This window comes from Orycteropus afer, unplaced genomic scaffold (genome assembly GCF_000298275.1).
Source record: "Orycteropus afer afer isolate SDZICR_OR568_19922 unplaced genomic scaffold, OryAfe1.0 scaffold00134, whole genome shotgun sequence".
Classification (NCBI taxonomy): Eukaryota; Metazoa; Chordata; class Mammalia; order Tubulidentata; family Orycteropodidae; genus Orycteropus; species Orycteropus afer.
The window spans coordinates 2,759,169-2,780,391 of record NW_006921721.1 but is presented as its reverse complement, the minus strand read 5'-3'; the positions used below and the strand labels follow the sequence as shown (position 1 = coordinate 2,780,391).

Genomic DNA, 21,223 nt, shown 5'->3' with positions numbered 1-21,223 from the left:
CAGTCAAGACATCAAAAGACATATTGCATTGGGAAAATTTGTTGCAAAAGACCTCTTTCAAGTGCAGAAGAATAAAGATATCTCCTTGAAGACTAAGATACGCCTAACGCAAGTCATGGTATCTTCAATCACTTCATATGCATGTGAGAGCTGGACAGTGAATAAAGAAGACCAAAGAAGAGTTGACACTTTTGAGTTGTGGTGTTGGCAAAGAATGCTGAAAGTACTGTGGTCTGCTAAAAGAACTAACAAATCTGTCCTGGAAGAAGTGCAGATGGAATGCTCCTTTGAAGCGAGAATGGCCCAACTTTGTCTCACCTACTTTGGTCACATTGTCAGAAGTGACCATTCTCTAGAGAAGGATGTCATGCTTGGTAATGTGGAGGGTCAATGAAATAGGCGAAGGCCCTCAACAAGATGGATTGACATGGTGGCTGCAGCGATGGGCTCAGGTATAGTAGGGATCATGAGGCTGGCACAGAACCATGCAGTATTTCTTTATGTTTTATATTAGGTCTCTATGCATCATAAATGACTCGACACCATATAACAACAACAACTACAATCTTATCTATACCATCTAATCTTTGGTCATGTTGTCAGAAGAGACCATTCCCTGGAGAAGGATATCATGCTTGGTCGAAGGTTAGCGAAAAAGGGAAAGATCCTCAACTAGATGGGTTGACACAGTGACTGCACTGATGGGCTAAAGTATAGCAAGAATTGTGAGGATGGCACATGACCAGGCAGTGTTTTGCTCTGTTGTATACAGGTTTGCTATAAGTCAAAGCCAACTCAATGGCGCCTAACAACAGCAACATCTAATCTATAGACCTTATTGAGGTCTCTCCAAGTGTCTCAGTGATGTCCCCTTAGAACAAGAAAGTTCTGGATCTTCTCAGTTGTTATGTGTTTTCTGTCTTCTTTCATCTGGAAATACTTCCTGAGTCTCTCTTTGTGTTTTATAACATTGATAATTTTAGAAAACACTGGCCAGTTATTTTGTGGAATGTCCTTCAAGTCAAGATTATTTGGTTTTTCCTCATGATCAGATTCAGGTTATGCTTTCTTGGCAGGAACATCACAGAAGCAAGGCTGTGTCCTCAGTTCATCATTCCAGGGGGCATATCATGTTGATTTGTTCCACGTTAGTGATGTTAATACTGACCACTTGGTTCAGGTGGTGTCTGCCAGCTTTCTCCACTGTCAAGTTCCAAATCAGTGTCTGGTGGTAGGGAAGATACTTTCAGACTATAAGTATCCTGTTGCTTCTCAAATCTCTCCATACCCTAACTTGAGTATGCATTGGTGATTCTGGTCTGAATCAATAATTATGATGGTGGTCAAATGATAATTTTCTAAATACATCATTCCTTTCATGGTACGGGTTATATTTCTATTATTTGTTTGTTTATATGGGTGTGACCTCTTGATTCTTATTTTTTTTTTTTATGAGTTGTATCTATTACTTGAACTATTTGTTTTGATGCTCATGTTCTCCCAGATTTGTTCAGTGGGATCCTCTCCAAGCTGGCCTTGTGTCCTTCTCACATGTGCCGATCATTCTTTCATCAATTTTTCACTTTGTGGAGCAACAAGGTGATACAGGCTTATCTCATCCCCTCCCCATCCCAGCCTTGGAATCTGCTACTTCACTAAAGAACCCTGGTTCTTTTTAGTTGAAAGTAGCATTTAAAAACCAAGTCCTCATTGCTGCTTGGATGTCACTGCTTCTAGGCCCTCTCAGTGGCTAGAGCTTATCCTGGAGAACATGAGAGACTAGAAAGTCCTTGCTGTGAATTCTAGACTGTCATAGTTTCTGGTGGTGCAATGCCTAAGGCATTTGACTGCCATGCAGAAGGTTGGTTCAAACCTGCCAGCTGCTCTGCAGGAGGAGAATGGGGCAATTTACTTCTCTAAAGATTTACTGCCTTGGAAACCCCAATGAGGGTCACTGTGAGTTGGAATTTGATTGTTGTTGTTGTTATGTGCTGTCAAGTCGGACCTGACTCATAGCAACCCCTCCTTGGGTTTCCGAGGCAGTATCACTATGGAAGTAGATTGTCCCATCTTCTTTACGAGGAGTGGCTGGTGGGTTTGAACCACGAGCCTTCTGGTTAGCAGTCAAGTGCCTTAGGCACTACGGTACCAGAGCTCCCCGGAATTTGATAGCACTGTTTTTGTTTATTTTAATGGTATCTTAGGGCTGCTACTACAAAAATACCAGAGTGGATAGTTTTAAAGAATAGAAATGTATTTTCTCACAGTTCTGAAATTTAAAAAAAAAAAAAAAATCAGGGTCTTAACCAGGTGGATGCCTTCTATTGGCCTCTCTCCTAGTTTCTAGTGTCTGGCAGTGATTCTTGGTGTTCCTTGGAATCTGTCTTTCCCAGGTGTGTGTGTGTATGTCTGTGTGTGTGTGTGTCTTCATTTTGGTCTTTTTGTAACTCAGAAGTGATTAAGTTTAGTACCCACCCTACTCAGGAATGACCTCATTAACATAACAAAAGGAAGCTCCTATTTCTGAACGGGATCATATTTACAGGCTCAGAGCCACCCTGTAGGATAGAATAGAACTGCCCCATAGAGTTTCCAAGATTGTAAATCTTTACAGAAACAGATTGCTATAATTTTCTCCTACAGAGCAGCTGGTGGGTTTGAAACATCGAACCTCTCAGCAGCCCAACACTTTAACCACTGCACCACCAGCCATCCTTTATAGAGGCACAAAGGTTAAGGTTTCAAGATGTGTATTTTTGGAGGCCACAGTTCCATCCATAACAGACCCAGGCAAGCATCATAGAAGCCAAGATGTGACTGTCTCCACCCTTGAAGGATCCAGCTTAGAAAAGGCTTTGGCTTGCAATTATGAATCCTGTAGGTCTCCCATAAACCTGCACTGCCCCAAGCCCACAGAACTTGGCACAAGTGACAACACCACTTTAGATAAGAGTGTTCTCTCCCAGAAGCTCCAGGCCACCAGTATCCCATGGATTCCCTGTCTCCTATGCCAATAATGATAGCTAAAGAGCAGCCTTGCCCTGGGGGAGATGCCTTATTTCTCTGGCTGCAGGATATAGCAAAAAAAAAAAAAAAAAAAAAAAGCACCAAATTTAGAATTATACCCTCTTTGATAAGTCTGGTCTCTGTCACTCTGTGTGACTTGGGACAACTTACAAAGATAATACTTAGCCTTGGTGAGCTAACTGATCAAAAGGGGAGATGATCATAAGATTATCCACCTTTCAAGGATTTGGCAAAGATTGAGTACAATCCCATTGACTAATGAGCATTTCTAGAACTATATAAAAGATTCTAAAACAATATTTGCTGGCCTTCCCATAAATCAAACTGATATGCGCTATTTCAACAGCACCGACAGGGCCAGTGGCTCCCATTAATGCCACACATTGCAGCAGGTATTTATCAAACACCTACTCTGTGTCTAGCACAGAAAATGCACAGGGAGAGGTCACTCATTTTTATCCATACTGTTAAAAGAAGAAGAAAAAAATGCAACATGTAAGAAGTGAGAATTTGGTGCAGTTTGGGATGTGCAAAGACATCTTTATGGATGATGCATGAGAAGAGGAAACTAGAGCTTGAAAGGAGATCAGGATGTGGAAGAGTTAAGGGAGGAAGTGGAAAGTCATTACAGGCATTAGGTGTTATCATTTGGGTAAGCCAGAAAAATGTCAGAGTTATTTTTCAGTTACAGCATTATTTAACTTCTCTGAGGTAGCCTTTTATTGTGTGTAAAGGCTGTTATATTGAAAGATGTCTGGAGGTGATTGGGAGTGAGTCCCCTGTAGTGCAAATGGTTTATATGCTCAGCTGCTAACTGAAAAGTCCCTCAAGATGCTGTGGAAGACAGTCCTGGTTATCACCTTTAAAATATCATCCATTGAAAACTCTGTGGAACACAGACCTACTCTGACACATGTGAGGTCACCAGGAGTTGCAATTGACTCAACACTTGGTTTGGTTTGGAGGTGGTTGAGAGATTGTGCAGAGGACTGGGCACCCTGCCCTGCCTACAGGAAGCCTTGTTCTGGGCTCCAGATTCACACATTTGGGACACAATAGCTTCACATCTCCAACCAGACTGTAAGGAAATATCTTCTGTGGAGGCCATGGAAAAGACCAGAGTGTGGGTGGGGGAAGATTATGTTTAATGAACACTGGGACTCTCACAAATCTCATTGAATCCTCTTGACAGATCAGGGCTGTCATTGATGCCATTACTGGCATTTGACTGATGAGGAAAGTGAAGCCTAGAGAGAAGTTCAGTAAGGTGTCACATAGTCAGGATTTGGATTTCTTGTGGGAATAAATGAGGATCATCCAACTGAGAACAGACACCTAGCAAGTGATTTTTTTAGAGTGTGTGTTGGGGGCTTTCTGGCTGGTATAAATGGTAAACATGCTAACTGAAAAGTCGATGGTTTGAATCCACCCAAAGGTGCCTCAGAAGAAAGCCCTGGGAATCTACTTCTGAAAAATCAGCCATTGAAAACCTTATGGTGCATAGTTCTACTCTGACACACATGAGGTCATCATTAGGCAAAACTGACTTGACCACAATGGCTTAACTGGCTATGTTTTGGATTTCACAGGTGTATCCATGGAAGCCATACTGAAGCTCTTTGGAGAATACTTCTTTAAATTCTGCAAGATGTCTGGCTATGACAGGATGCTGCGGACACTGGGAGGGAATCTTGCAGAGTTTATTGAAAACCTGGATGCCCTCCACAGTTACCTTGCACTATCCTATCAGGTAGGGGCATCTGGGCCTGGTCTTCAAAGCAAATTTGCAGGAGGCAAATGCCTGCAGTGAGAGCATTCTGTGGTAGAATTCTCATTCCCATGTGGGAGATCCAGGTTCAACTCCTGGCCAATGCACTTCACGTACAGGCACCCCCCATCTGTCACTGGAGGCGTGTGTGTTGCTATGATGTTGAACAGCTTTCAAAAGAGCTTCCAGACTAAGATCGGCTGTGAAGAAAGGCCTAGTGATCAACTTCTGAAACTTGGGGTCACCATAAGTTGGAGGTCAACTTGATTAACAATGACAACAAATACCTGCAGAAGTTCTGGGCATCACCCATCTTTCCCAACAGAGTTGCAGCTACAAAACACGTGACTCTCATTTGCTGCCAAATCCTGGGCATATGGTGCCAGCGGGCTGGGTATTTCTCTTGGGAAAGGAATGGGAAGTAAATGCCTATTGGTCACTTTTATAAATTAGACAACAAAAATTAAAGAAAGACAAGTGGGAGAGACCCAGCTTTGTGACAGGTGATGGCCTGTTCTGATCGGGGCTGGTTTGGGCTTGGGATGGAATCTTGAAATCTCAAGATCACAGTGGAAACAAAGGCTGGAGCACAATCAGGTTTCTGTAGATTTGGAAACTCTCTCTTAGGTTTTCTGGCCTGGATGGAGCTGATAAATAGCTTAAGCAGCCAAATTTGTATTGTTCATGTATCAGAAGGAAAGGCTTGACAGGGCCAAGAGCTGGAATCAGAACCCATCCAACTCTGATTAACCCACAGGGTGATTGCCTGAGGTGTTAAGAAACTAATTTCCCTATTGGAATATGTCCTTCTGGAGTTCATTCTTCAGTTTTCTTGTTTTTAGAGAACACTGAAAATTCAAGTGCTTAGGTTCCTTTCTCTTTTTTAGAAAAGAAATTGCTTTATTGAAAAGGTGAAGTAGAACTTACATAAATTATAATAAGAGTTTATGTTTATTTTTAGGGCACTTTGTAGTTTACCAAGGTCTTTTTTTAATACCATTTTTTTTTTTTTTAGTTTGTTTTCCTATTCATTTATTTATTTGTATTGTGATTTGGGTGAAATTTTACAGAGCAAATTCACTTCCCATACAGCAGTTCACATACACTTTGTCTCATGACATTGACTACAATTTACCCCAACGCAACAGCTCCCCTCCCACTTCCTCCCCATAGTTACCTCTTCCCTGTGTCCATCCCTCCATGCACTCCTGCCTCCTGAGCTGTCTCCCTGTGCATAAGCCGCCCTTCTTTCTCCCATGATTGTTCTCTCCAAGGAGTGTATCTACCTCAGGTAAACATTCAACTCATATGCCTGTCTTTTGTTTGGCTGGAAGCCACAGGTGTGGGTTCAATTCCAGACCTGAAGTGCAGCTAGGGCCCACAGTGTCAGTGGTTCCACCAGGTTCTATCAGACCAGCAAACCTAGTCGTCTTTTTTTTTTTTCCCCAAATGATTTTGAGTTTTGTTCCACATTGTTTTCCCTCTCTATCCAGGATCTCCTACAACTTATAGTGACCCCCTCTGAGTGGTTGACAGTGGTAGCCAGGCACCATCTAGTTCCTCTGGTCTTATAGTTGTATAGGCTATGGATCACATGGTGTACCAGTTGCTAGAACTAATTGTTTCCATGAATCTTTAGTTTTCTTCATTCTTCTTTGCTCTGAATGAGGAGGGACCCATCATTGCATTTAGATGGCTGTTTGCAAGCTTTTAAGATCCCAGTTGCTACTCACTAGAGTAGGAGGTAGAACAATGTTTTGTGTAGTATTCTATGCCAATTGAGCTTGATGTCCTCTGTGACTATGGTCCTGAGCCCACAGGTTCAACTACTTGGTCCCTCTGGGTAGCTGGCTGTGACCAAGAAGTAACTACAACCTTGTCCCTTGTCAGCTCTACTATACACCTGGGAATTCTTACAGATCATGCAAATACACTTATAGGACCATTGTTGGCCAACCCTATGCATGGTCTTGGGTATACTCCCCACTTTGTAGACACACTTAATAGTTCAGCCTGTCCAGCCATCTTTTTTTATACCATTTTTATGTTTATGATCATAACCACCCTTATAGTGTTGTCATAAGGATATAATGAGATGCTGCTCGTTAAGGTGCCTCTTCAACTCACCCACCTTGCAGATGAAAATTATTATTTTCTCAGTTTTTTAGATAAGGAATTGAAGCTTGGAAACTTTAAGTGACTTCAAGTAGAATGAATAGTTGAACATGTCCAGTTTTTATCATATGAACTGTTCAAGGATAGATAGAATGAGTGGAAAGAGCACTGGCTATGGTTCAGATGGGCTTACTGCTCTGTCTGATCAGCTCTGAATTTATTAGCTGTGTGACCTTGGGAAAATTGTTTACCTTCTCTGAACCTCAATTTTTAAATTTATTTATTTAATGAATATTATTGAGTGCCTATTAAGTGCAAAATACTTTTTAGGCATTAGAGACACACAGAGACAAGATGAGTAAATTTAGAGAAATAAAACCTACCTCATAATGATTTGTGGATTAAAAGAGATAATGTAAAAGTGCCTAGCATAACTGGCCCAAAAGAGGCATTCCATAAATAATACCTCCTTTCCTTCCCCTTCCTTTTCTTTCTGTTCAGTATGAGTAGCTTTAAAATTACTGTCATTCACATGGCAACTTCCTTTCAAATTTCTTAGCTAAAAATGCTACAATTAGGATATAAAGAATTATAGTTAGGTTTCTTCAACAATTTTTCATACTTTTTAATATCACATCTTTCATATAACAATTGGTTAGTATTTTATGTCAAATCAACGACACTTACAGAATATCTTTCATGCTCCAACCATTGTTCTACCCATGGTATTATCATCCTGATGAATAAGAGTGAAAGGAATTTATATTCTGAAGTCCCAAGGTCTTTGTTTTTATACCCAACCCTGCTGTCCTTCCTCTCATAGTCATCCCCCATGTGCCAAACCAATGTTAAAGAAGCAATAGAAGAGAATGTCACTGGGGAGTATGGGATGAGGGAAGAGGGCATTTTGCATATGATGAGATAATTAAAAGAGATAAATATTATAATATGCAAGTTGAAATAACAATGACACTTGATAGCTATATAGTACTTTATACTGAGAAAAGTTCTGTAGATTGTCTCTTTAGACAAATAAAGATAAAAGTGCTGTTCATTTTATGTCTTATTTCTACTGATTTGGCCTTGACTCCAGGCATATATTTCTGGGCATAATTGTGTCCTTATTCTTGTTACTTTTTTTTAGTTAACTTATTAAGTACAAATTATGAGGCAGGTGCTGGGCTCAGACTCATTTTCTTAACTCCCTTAATAATAAGTACTCTTATTTTTCTCACTATACTCACTTATCGCCATTAGGTCAACTCCAACTTATAGTGACCCCCATTGGGTTTCCAAGACTGTATATCTTTATAGAAGCAGACTGTCTCATCTTTCTTCTGTGGCGTGGCTGGTGGGTTTGAACCACCAATCTTTGGTTAGCAGCCAAGTGCCTTAACCACTACACCACCAGACCTCCTTATATTTCTCACTGTATAGATGAGAAAACAGAAGTCTAGAAAGATGAAGTCATGTCCTCAGTTACCCAGGTTATGGTGGCTGATCTAGGACCCAAATTGAGATGGCTTCAGAAAACATGCTCTGGTCTGTCTCTCACTATTTTCCCTTTGCTTTGATTCTTTATTTCCAAAAAGTCAATGTTAATCAAGAAATAAAAGTATAACCTTATTGTTTAGAGATTTGGAGACGTTGACCCCAAGAACTTTTGAATGTGTCTCTGAGAAGTAGTCTGGATGGGGGTGAGGAGTTATGATGGGGATGTGTGTGGAAAATATAAAATCTACTTTTCTGACACCATTTCTCACACCAAAGTGTAAGGATCAGTCATATCAATTCAGTTCTATCCCATTTCTGTCCTGACACCAGCTGCCCACGCAGCTCTTCTTCCTCTGACCCTACCCCCTTGGAGCTAGGTCAGGCCTCACAGGTAAAGGGCACAATGCAACAGACTGATACTTCCCATGACCTCAGACACTAGCCACAAGCTTTGAGATCCCCACAACACCCCCATTTCTGACCTGACGTCCAATTTGGGGGTTCCTTTTATTCATTCTGGATGCCATTTACAAGCACTGGGGTCCTCTTACTCATCATTTCTGGCCTGTTGGCTCCCACTATTTCCTTAAAACCAAAAAAATCAAGCCCACTGCCATCGAGTCGATTCCAACTCATAGTGACGCTATAAGACAGAATAGAACTGCCCCCATAGGTTTTCCAAGGCTGTAAATCTTTACAGAATTAGTCTGTCTCATCTTTCTTTCACAGAGCAGCTGGTGGTTTCAAACTACCAGCCTTTTGGTTAGTAGCTGAATGCCTTAACCACTGTACCTCCAGAGCTCCTTAGTATATACTCCCTTAGGTTCAATAATTTGCTAGAACAACTCACAGAACTCATGGAAAGTGTTATATTTATGATTATGGTTTTATTACAGGAAAAAGGATACAAATGAAGAGATTCATGGGCTGAAGTCTGGAAGGGTTCCCAACCTGGAGCTTCTGTCCCAGAAATGGATGTGCTTACCTCCCACATGCACTGAGGTCTTTTGCCAATCAGGAAGCCCCTGTAGCTTCCATGCTCAGAGCCTCCTCTGAGGTTGGCTGATAATCTGCCATGTGGTGGTCTTTCTAGCCTAACCAGTTCCCACCTGAGTCACCTTATTAGTATAATTTCTCAGGTGTATTTAGGAGGCCTATAGATAACAAAGAAACCTCAGTAACTGGGGAAATTTCAAGGTTTTAGAGGTTAACTCTCTGGAATGAGGACAAAGACCAAATTCTTTGGGTAAAGTTAACCCTTTTACCCCACAGAATGACAGTAGGACTTTGTGTCTTTTCATTGAAGCCCTTCTGTACACAGTGATTTTATTTTCACCAAGAAGAATTTTAATATTATGTTTAAACACGACTTTGTGTGTATGTGTGTAATTTGTGTGAAAGTTTATGAAGTTTACAGAGCAAATTCATTTTCCATACAACAGTTCATACACATTTTGTTTTATGACATTGATTGCAATCCTCATAATGTAACACCTCTCTTTCCAGTCCCTCCCTGTGGCTACCTTTTCTCTGTGTCCTTCTTTCCTGTGAATTCCTGCCCTCTGAGCCATCTCCCTGTGCAAATACTACCCTTGTGATCTCCCTTGTTTTAAGGAGAGTACCTACCTGGTGTAATGTTTACCTTATGCGCCTGTCTATTGCTTGGCTAGAAGCCATAGGAGTAAGTTCAATTCCAGGCCTGAAGGATTCTATTTTATCATATGTTTTTTGTATGTGCTGGCTCAAATACTCTTGATTAAAGCAAAATATAAACACACACATTTGCAAACATACTTTGTCTACATATAGTTTTGGAAATATGAAATAAATATTTGAATAAAAAGAAGTCCATTTTAGCTAGCAACCCCCTGCCATGGAAAGGGGCAATAATTTTGGAAGGAATCCACCTCCTTAATCTCTTCATTCACTCAGACCAAATCCTGCCCGCACAGGGGAGGGAATTGCTTCCTTTAGAAAATTCTTCAACCAAGGTCTTTATCCTACTTTCCTAATGGATGAAACTCGGAAACATGAAAATCAACATTATTCCTGGAGAAAGATGATTTCTGATGTATCTTTGATAGTTTTTGTCTTAGTCAAGGATCTCTAGAGAAACAAAATGTTTACACTGTCTCTATCTATCTGTGGGAGCTCTGGTGGCATAGTGCCTAAGGCACTTGACTGCTAACCAGAAGGCTGGCAGTTCAAACCCACCAGCCACTCCTTGGAAAGAAGATGGGGTAATCTACATCTGTAGTGATACTTCCTTGAAAACCCAAGGAGGGGTCTCTATGAGTCGGGTCTGACTTGACGGCATATAACAACAACAACTATCTATCTGTCATCCATCTCTCTATATTTCTATCTATCTATCTGTCTATCATTGATAAATCTAACTAAAGAGAGAGATTTATTTCAAGGAATTGGCTCACAAAATTCTAGGGGGTTGGCAAGTCCAAAATCCATAGGTCAGTTGGCAGGCTGGAGACTCCTGCAGACTGTCTCCCAAGATTCATAAGTCAGGTTATGAGCAAAGCACAGAGGGGAGGGAGAGAGCCAGTTCTGTCAAAGTATCTATTATAGTCTGAAGGTGGAACACTTCCCAAGGAAACTCCCTTTTCAACGGATTGATTGATTATATCACGTTAGATTACATTATAGGAAGTGATTACATTACATTAGAATGCATTATGGAACAACAATAGACTAGTGTTTGGCAAAACCACTGAGAACCATAGCCTAGCCAAGAGGACACATAAAATTGACCATCACAGTTCTATTTTCCAAATGTATAACTTTATACCATGGGTGACATTATTCTTACCGAAGAAGAAATTAACTCTTCTTGGCTTACAAAGTCTTTGGCGACTCTTTCTGAGAGGGAAGATGCCCATGGTCATTTGATCATAGGACAAGCAGGTTAGGGACCTCACTAAGACTTGCTGGTACCAGTCAGACACTCACCCCCTTGGAATATGGGCAGAAGCAGCATGGCAGGGTAGATGATCTCATTTGGGGCCAAAATGTTGTTCTAATATTAATTTTAGCTTTAACTTCTCTGATCCTCAGTTTTCTCCTGTTTAAGGTGGAGATAATACCTGACATATAGAGTTGTTTGGGGATTTGGTATAATATAAATATCCTAATATATAGGGTAAGCCATTGGTGGTTCAGTGGTAGAATTCTTGCCTCCTGTGTGGGAGATCTGGGTTCAATTCCCAACCAGTGCACCTCCATAAGCCACAACCCATCTGTCACTGTAAGCTTAAATGTTGCTATGATTCTGAACAGGTTTCAGTGGAACTTCCAGACTAAGACAGACTAGGAAGAAAAATGTGGCAATCTACTTCTGAAAATCAGCCAATGAAAAACCTATGAATCACAGTGGTCTGATCCATAGCCAATAATGGGGACTGTGCAGGACTGGGCCTCATTTCTTTCCATTCTAATGGGGTTGCCCTGAGTTGGGGCTGATTTGGCACCAGCTAACAACAACAGTGAAAGCACACCTAGTAGCCAAAACTGTGGTAGTTTTTATCTTTATGTGATTGGAGGGGGAGGTTTGGATATGGTTCTTTGTGATGTAATGGATAAGTATGATTGTTTTAAGATCCTCAAAGCATATTGTAAACAACTTGCATTCACTGGGAAAAATGTGTTGTGCTTTTAATTAGGAGATGAATGCACCATCGTTTCGCGTAGAGAAAGGCGTGGATGGGAAAATGCTTCTCCATTACTACTCTGATAGAAGTGGTTTGTGTCACATTGTACCAGGTATGGGAATAGCTGAACCCCATCCCAGAGCTTTGTGGCTTTCAGGGTGAGGAAAGCATCCCCACATATTCTCCAGGGTGCCAGCCAGCTATGGGTAGGGAGTTGAAGCTTGATCTCTTATGAAGTCTGACTCCTTGTCATCTTGACTATTATCCCCCAAGTCTTGAGCCTTTAAAATAAGTTTTCAAAGTACCAACAGGAAAAATAGTTTTTGTGTCTTCCCATATTTTTAATTATGATGGTTTTCACATAGTTGAATAATTCTGCCCACCACCTGTCTGCCAGTTTGTCTTATTGTTGTGGCTTGCAAGTGTTACAATGCTGGAAGTTATGCCACCAGTATTTCAAATACCAGCAGGATCACCTATTATTTCAATGGAGCTTCCAGATGAATATAGATGGGGAAGAAAGGCTTGGAGATCAACTCAGAAAACTGGCCACTGAAAACATTACAGGTCCCCACAGAATATTGTCCCATAAAGTACTGGAAGATGAACCCCTAGGTTAAAACTCACAGCACAATAGCTGCAACAATGGACTCAAACATACCAACAGTCTTGGAGATGGCACAAGACTAGCCAGCATTTTGTTCTGTTACACATAAATGTTGTCATGAGTCAAAGCTGACTCCACAGAAATTAGTAACAACCAAATAATAATTCTGCGTATATTATTTAGTATCAGCTTTTTTGTATTCAGCAATATAGAAAAGACATCTGACTCTTTTTTGCATATAGCCTCAAACTACCATCTTAAGTGGCTGAATGACATTCTATATTGTAACTAGTCCTGTATTGTTGAACTTTCATTTGACATTAAGCTTTTTCTATTAAATGGCTGAATGAAATTCTGTATTGTAATTAACTAGTCCTCTATTATTGAACTTTTGACGTTAATCTTTTGCTATTGTAAACAATGTTGTGATGAACATCTTTTTTTTTTTATTCTGATTTGGGTGAAGATTTACAGAGCAAATTCACTTTCCATACAGCAGTTCACATATACTTCGTCTCATGACATTGACCACAGTTTACCATAATGCAACAGCTCCCCTCCCACTTCCTCCCCATAGTTACCTCTTCTCAGTGTCCATCCCTCCATGCACTCCTGCCCCCTGAGCTGTCTCCCTGTGCATAAGCAGCCCTTCTTTCTCCCAAGATTGTTCTCTCCAAGGAGTGTATCTACTTGAGGTAAATGTTCAACTCATATGCCTATCTTTTGTTTGGCTGGAAACCACAGGTATGGGTTCAATTCCAGACCTGAAGGGCAACTAGGGGCCATTGTCTCAGTGGTTCCACCAGGCTCTATTTGACCAGCAAACCTGGTCCCCACCTTTTTTTTTTTTTTCCTCCAAATGATTTTGAGTTTTGTTCTACATTGTTCTCTCTCTCTATCAAGGATCTCCTACATAGATCCCCTTTGTGATGAACATCTTCATGCATGCTTTCCCCATGCTTTAAATTATAATCCTGGAATAGATTCCCACATGAACATTTATGAATGCTTTTATAACTGAAATTAGTTTACCAAGCCATGAGGTTGTTCATTTGTTTCTTTGTTCAATGAGTTAACTGCCTTACTGAAACAAACAAGCAAATGAACAGTTGTTCAACAAGAAATTAGAGTGGCAGGGATATATACCCAGGCATATATAACTTAAATCTCTACATATTTTCATTTTGTTGATCTGTCATATGCTGCCTGTCTTTCAACAAGACCCTGGCTTGCTCTGAAATACTCATCAGAAGTTGTATAATTTGATCATTGTATGATATTTGCCAGCACTTGTCAATAGGTGTCCTTCCACTGCAGGTATCATTGAGGCTGTGGCCAAGGACTTCTTTGACATTGATGTGACCATGGATATCCTTGACATGAATGAAGAAGAGGAGAGGACAGGGAAGAAGAAGCACGTTGTGTTTCTCGTTGTGCAGAAAACCCCCAGACAGATGAGAAGGGCAAAGCCAGACAGGTCACAAGAAGGCCCGGACATCCAGAGAGACCAAGAGGTATGTTTGCTATGAGACTATGTTTGCTCTATTCAGAAAGCATAGTTCTCCCTAACTGGAACCAGCAGTCTTAGAACATTCCATGCAAAGAACAGAATCAAGTGGACCTTCTAATACCAGGGTTAAGGAAGGGTTTCTCAACCCAGCACTATTGACATTTTGGACCAGATAGTTCTTTGTTGTGGAAGTCTGTCCTTTGCATTGTAGGATGTTTTAGCAGCATCTCTGGCCTCTACCCATTGGGTGCCAGTAGCACTTTCCCCTCACCTCTGCTGTCTCCAAGTATTGTCAGATATCCTCTAGGCAGGGAACAGGACAATCACCTTTGGTTGAGAACTACTAGGTTAAAGTAATCTGGTTTATCAATCAGTTTTCTCTAGAGAAACGGAATCAATAGGATATATAGATATAGCTGCAGATACAGATATATAGATACATACAGAGATAGAGAAAGATTGAATTTAAGGAATTGACTTATGCTATTGTGGAGTCTGGCAAGACTGAAGTCTGTAGGGCAGACCAGCAGCTGAAAACTGAGGTAACAGCTGATTCTGCAGTCTTGAGTTCAAAATCCATGGGACAGGCCAGCCAGATAGAAGCACTCACAAGATTTCTATGTTCCTATCTTGAGACAGAATTCCTTCTCCCCTCAGAAACCTCAGTTTTTGCTCTAAGGCCTTCAAATGATTGGATGAAACCCACTCACATTATCAGGTGTAATCTTTTTTACTTAAAGTCAACTGATGGTAAATGCTAATTAAATCTACAAAATACCTCTGCAGCAACATCTCGGTGAGTGCATAGCCACCTGGATATACATTGAGAGGCTTCCTGGGATGTACTGTCACCTACAAAAATACTAGTATAAAAGCTTTGAAATTTGTAACTGGTGGCTTATTTTGCAATTCTGCTAAAATAAATTGGGCTTTCAAGTACCCAGGGCCCACTTCCACAGCTGGGGCCAGTCAGGATCTGGAGTTAACTCAAAAGATCTTTTGCTAGACCACCTAAACCTCCACTCTAAGAGTGACTATTATTAGGTGTTTAATAACCAACCGGTTGCCCTCAAGTTAATTCCAACTCATGGTGGTCCCATGTATGTCAGAGCAAAACTGCTCCATTGAGTTTTCAATGCTTGTTTATCACAACTGGATCACCAGCTGTTTCTTCTGAGATTCCTCTGGGTGGACTCAAACCTCCAACCTCTCAGTTAGCAACTAAGCATGTTAACCATTTGTAGCACCCAGGGACTCCACTACTATTGGTTTAGGGACCATGTAGATTAGGTAGCAGCTCTCTGTGCCCATGAAACATGCACAAATATTCGGTTAAGTCTGTGATTTCTGGAGCACAGGGTGTTTATATCTTGGAGCATTCAAAACTTACCTCAGAGTGTGTTTACAGGCAGAATCTTCAATCCACAAAAGAAGATGTCATGTGTGATTACCCTGGCAGATATCATCCCAGCCCTTTCTTGAGATTTTGGAAGAAGTTCTTGCTCCCTTTGATAGAGGACTAGCATGAGAATTAATTAGACAAAATCTGAGGGCTTCTGAAGTCTTGGTAGGATTGACCTTACAAGCCCTTATCCTGTTTCTCTGTCACTCATCCAGGGACAGTGTTTCCCCACTTAACGCTGGGCCCAATATAGGAAACATTGGACTTAACATACCTTCTTATCCACTCCCCAATGCAGGACTTTAAGGCAGCTTTTCTTAGGATGAAGGAGAAATATTTGAGTGTCTCTTCTTGCCCTGTGAAGAAATCCCACTGGAATGTTGTAAGAAACATGGTCATGTTTGGAAAAGGTGAGTGAACTCTTCCCCGACCCTCAGCTCCTAGATTGGAGGTGGTGCTCCATTAGTGTGGAGGGATGGTGTGGTTCCTGGGGGTGGCAGTGGTGCATACACGGGGGCAGAATTCTTGCAGACCAATGCTGCCTCTGAGTTCTGTGGAGCTTGGACTTGGTGGGCATGGTTTTTAACTTTAAAATGCTCTGTCCCTTTTATTTCTGTGGGTGCCCTAGAGACACTGTCCCCTATAAACCAGGATAGTGGGGATCAGTCCCAGTTGGTGACTGTGTTGACAAGGAAGTTGAATACTGAAGTTATCCAGAAAAATGAATTTCCCACAGCTCCTTGTGGATTCAGGCCTTCTTCATTGGGAAGCACTTCTGGCCTAAAAGTCTACAAACAATAGGACTTTGAACTGGTTTGAACTGGTTCAATCATGGCTGATGAAGCAGAATTGGAAAAGACTCAATTTTTTTTAAAATTTGAGTGAAGTGGAATGATAGCCAGAATGGGAAAAACTGTGGGTTGAAGCCTGGAATAGGAAACTTGGAAGAGGCATAGTGAGCCCTCAGGAATCTGATATGGGAGACTAGATCATTGCCAGGACTGTGGAGGGCAATATACATTCAAAGTAGCACGGTTGATGGCCATCTTTGAATGGTGCACTGCTCTTTCTGACTCTGCTTGTCAAGAGATTTGTTTGGTGTGCAATGCTCATGCTGCCCAGTTTTCTAAGAGGAGGATGAAATTTAACATCAGCTCATAATCCTTCATGTCCCAGTTACTGTTCCTGTTCATCTACATTTCACAAATTCGGATCTGTTCCAGTTTCACTTTGTCAGCTATGACTGAACTAACAAGAACTGGTTCAAAGACCTGGTAGAGTAACCATGGTCACCCAGCATGTAAAGGACACTGGCCCAAGAGCTGGAGTAGCAGATTTCTGGCCTTCCTCCAACAAGCTGTGTGACTTTGCAAAAGGCACCACAGTCTCTGGTCCTCCATCTTGCCATCTGTACAATGAAAGCAGTAGGCTCTTTAAGGAGCCTGGAAGCTCTGAGCACTTTGTGTCTCACCAAACCCAAGCCAAACTCACTGCCATTGAGTCGATTCCAACTTATGTAGACCCTATAAGGCAGAGTATAACTGCCACACAGGGTTTCTAAGGCTGTAAATCTTTATGGAAGCAGACTGCCTCCTCTTTCTCCTATGGAGTGGCTAGTGGGTCTGAACTCCTGACCTGTTGGTTAGCAGCCAAATGCTTTAACCACTGCACCACCAGAGCTCCTCTCTATCTCACAATCAGCACCAAATGCCTAAGTCAGAATAAGAGCTCCATCCTCTGGGAGAGGGGGCGGGGGGCCTTGTTGCACCCTGATGGGTCATGATGACATGCATCTGGGACAAGGTCTGTAGGGCTCAAAAGGCTGCATTTTGAGTCTTCGAGCCAAGGCAAATGAGTCAAACATGCAGTTGACATCCTTTGTCTAGGAGATTTTCATATCAAAAAGGCTCCATTTTGAATCTCGCCTCCCCGCCAAATAGGGCTGCTGGTTAAATTTTCATATGCCACCCAAAACTGTCAGTCTCCAATGCTCCATGGCAAATGTCCCTGATGCCGGGCTGGATGCACACACTCCGCTCTGCTAGCCCATTTGTCTGGCTGTCACAGTTTCAATGCCAACTCTGTTTTCATGGAGAGACACACTCAATTGGCCCAGAAGCTCTTCAGCACCGGGCAGAAACTTGGCAGGGGGCAGGAGGGTTTCTCAACCTGGTAGCAAGTTTTCTGTTTGTTTTAATTTGGAAGAAGAATTACCGTGGCCATCTGGAGACATAGAGGGAGCCTGTGCTAAAGGGAGTGGATTACATTTTGCCTGTGAAACACCAGATAATATCCCGAGTTTTGCTTTATTTTGCGCAAGGATGGAGGTGGAATTGCCTCTCATCAGAATATTCTTTTGTTCCAGGACATCTCATGAACACCTTTGAGACAGTTTATCCTGAAAGACTCTGGATTGAAGTGAAAACGTTCTGCAATGCCTTTCCCTTCCACATTGTATTTGATGAATCGGTGAGCTTAGAGTTAGGATAGTTTGGTGAAGGGAGAATGTTTTGTAGTCTTTTGTGGCTAGTGACGAAGTTCCAGTCTCTTAAAGTTCCCAGGGCTTGGGAGACTAGCTAGACTTTAACCTGGCAGCACTGCTAATGTCCTTTTCTTTGTACCATCCTCCAGAAATCAGAATGGAGGATCTTCTTAATAAGTGGAGTCCCTTGGTGATGCAAATAGTTAGTGAGTGGGGCTGCTAACTGAAAGGTTGGTGGTTCGAGTATACCTTGAGATGCTCAGAAGAAAGGCCTTGTGACCTGTTTAGGTGCCACTGAGTCAGTTCCAATTCATAGCGACCCTGTGAACAACTCCAATTCATAGCGACCCTGTGAACAACAGAACTAAACACTGCCAGTCCTGCACCATCCTCAGAATTGTTGCTATACTTGAGCCCATTGATAGACACTATGTCAGTCTATCTCGTTGATGGTCTTCCTCTTTTTCGCTAACCCTTTACTTTACCAAGCATGATGTCCTTCTCCAGGAACTTTGGACTTAGACTCACCATCCTCACTTCTAGGAAGCATCCTGGCTGTACTTCTTTCAAGAAAGATGTGTTTGTTACTCTGGCATGCCATGGTATATTCAATGTTCTTCACCAGCACCAAAATTCAAAGACATCAATTCTTCTATGGTCTTTCTTATTCATTGTACAACTTTTGCATGCATGTAAGGCAATTGAAAATAGCATGGCTTGGGTCAGGCTCACCTTAGTCTTCAAAGTGACATCTTTGCTTTTTAACACTGTAAACATAAAGAGGTCTTTTGCAGCAGATTTGCCCAGCACAATACGTCAATACGTCATTTGACTTCTTGACTGCTGCTTCCATGAGGGTGGATTATGGATTCAACTAAAATGAAATCCTTGACAATGTTAGTATTTTCTCTGTTTATCAAACGGTGTGGCCTGCTGCTGAAAAATCAGCATTGCAAACCCTGTGGAGCACAATTCTGCTCTGACACATATAGGGGGTCACCATGAGTTGGAATTGACTTAATGGCAACAGGTTTCTTCTCTGTAAGTATTTAAGGGACAAACACCAAGGGATTCAAATCAGTGAGTACCTCAGAAGGTTTGCTTTTAGAGAAAATGGAAATGACACTAAAATTCAGTTCATGAAGAAATGACAACACATTTGGGTCGCAATGGTAGGGTGGAATTCTAAATTTGACCACTTACCATCCTTGTGGCCACTGTGGAATGTCTCAATTCCACCTCACTTCATTTCTGCATGTTTAATGTGGGGAAGAGGTATATGCCTACTTTATGCCACTATTCTGGGAGTTATGAGGATGCCTATTTATCCTCGGAAGGAAGGTTGGGCAATCTACTTCCGTAGTGATATTGCCTCAGCAACCCAAGGATGGGTCACTACGAGTTGGGGCCGACTCGATGGCACATAACAACAACAACATTTAAGTTTGATCTTCATCAATTTCCTTGGATGAAATACATGCCAACTGAATTGATTTTAAATCATTTAAAGGTCAATTAGGGGTTAAACAAAGTATGGAACGTATACACAATGGATGTTAAAGAATGTTAAAGAATGACAGTGAATCTGTGAAACATCTCATATCATGGATGGAACTAGAGGCCATTATGCTGAGAGAAATTAGTCAAATACAAAAGAACAAACATTGTATTACACCACTATTGTAAAAAGTCAAGTGAAGAGTTTCATATAGAAAGAAATATTCTTTAATGGCTACCAGTAGTAGAAGGGGAAGAGAGGATAGACCATCAACTAGAGGATAGACACACAAAAACAATTTAAAAATAGAAATTAAAAAAAAGGTCAATTAGGCAAAAGAAAGTAAAAAACCTCCATTAAAATGCCTACAGCTCCTGTGATATTGCCTAAGGCATTTGACTGCTAACCAGAAGGCTGGTGGTTCAAACCCACTAGCTGCTCCTCAGAAGGAAGGTTGGGCAATCTACTTCTGTAGTGATACCACCTCAGAAACTGAAGGAGGGGTCGCTATGAGTCAGATCCGACTCGACAGTAGTGAGTTTAGTTTTGGTTTTAGACATATTAAATCATTACCTACCAGTTACTGCTGGGTACAAGTGTGTGAAATTTACTCATTTGAGGGTAGTCTCTGCCCACAAGAATTTATAATTTAACTGAGAGAAACAAATGTCCCCTACATGAAACAAATAAGGAATTATAAAGCACTATGCCTCAACTTTTCCCCAACCCCACTGGTAGACTTATTATTGAAACTATTAATATTTCCAATTTTGATACATATTTAAAAGTTCCTTTCTGTTTAAGGTGTAGGCATAGAATGACCAAAAATTTAGTGATATTTATTCCAAAAGGTTAGGTTGATTCTATAGCACAGTAGGAGACCCCATAGTGAGCAAAGTCAAGTGTTCTAGCCTGAGCTGGGACTGGGCATTCTGTGTTAAGGAAACTCATTTCCTAGAGGTATCAGTGAAAAGAGCCTCCCTACCTCAAAAATGGACTCCTTCACTCACACTTGGAGGCCAGTCCAATGTTCCAGAATTGCTAGTCTTTTTATTAGTTCATTCTAAAAGAAGAGAGAGTTAAGTCTCACAGAGCCAAGGAAGAACTATTAGCCCAATCGAGAGCTTTGACCTTATTTCTTGTTAGTCAGGAGTAGGCTTCTGGGTACTCCCATACTATTCTTTTCTCTTTCAAGATTAGTGGCAGATTTGATTTTTAAAAATATTTGTTATTTCCAAGGTGTTCATCCCATTACTGGCCCCCCTCCTCCCCAGTGAGTGGCAAAACATGTTCAGAATGCCATTTCTAAGGGAAAGTTTGTGGCGTAGGTTGCTTTCTAATCCCATGTTACATGTCTTTTATGTACAGCTGAGGGTCAAGCAAGCTGGAGTGAACATTCAGAAGTATGTCCCAGGACTCCAAATCCAGAAGATTCGATTAGATGAGTACTTCTCCATCATTCATCCCCAAGTTACCTTCAGCATTTTTAGCATCTGCAAATTTATCAACAGTCAGTTTGTCCTGAAAACACGAAGAGAAATGATGCCTGAAGCATGGAAAACCAAGCCCACACTCAAACTCCGAGGTAGTTAATCCCTGCTTTCCTGTTATTTTCTGCCTGTTTGGGCGATCGGTCAGAAAGGAGAGAGATAGAGTTT

The 21,223-nt window shown here is 41.4% G+C and overlaps 1 protein-coding gene across 1 annotated transcript in view; it reads left to right on the top strand.

Annotated features, from left to right (window-relative positions):
- Positions 1-21,223, top strand: part of LOC103200695 (guanylate cyclase soluble subunit beta-2-like) — a 119,928-nt gene that overhangs the window by 52,413 nt on the left and 46,292 nt on the right. The window contains exons 3-8 of the mRNA XM_007945246.2: positions 4,617-4,777; positions 12,079-12,178; positions 13,991-14,187; positions 15,884-15,995; positions 17,951-18,054; positions 20,934-21,150. Of these exons, the coding sequence (XP_007943437.1) occupies positions 4,617-4,777; positions 12,079-12,178; positions 13,991-14,187; positions 15,884-15,995; positions 17,951-18,054; positions 20,934-21,150 (891 nt within the window). The remainder of the gene's footprint in view (positions 1-4,616; positions 4,778-12,078; positions 12,179-13,990; positions 14,188-15,883; positions 15,996-17,950; positions 18,055-20,933; positions 21,151-21,223) is intronic.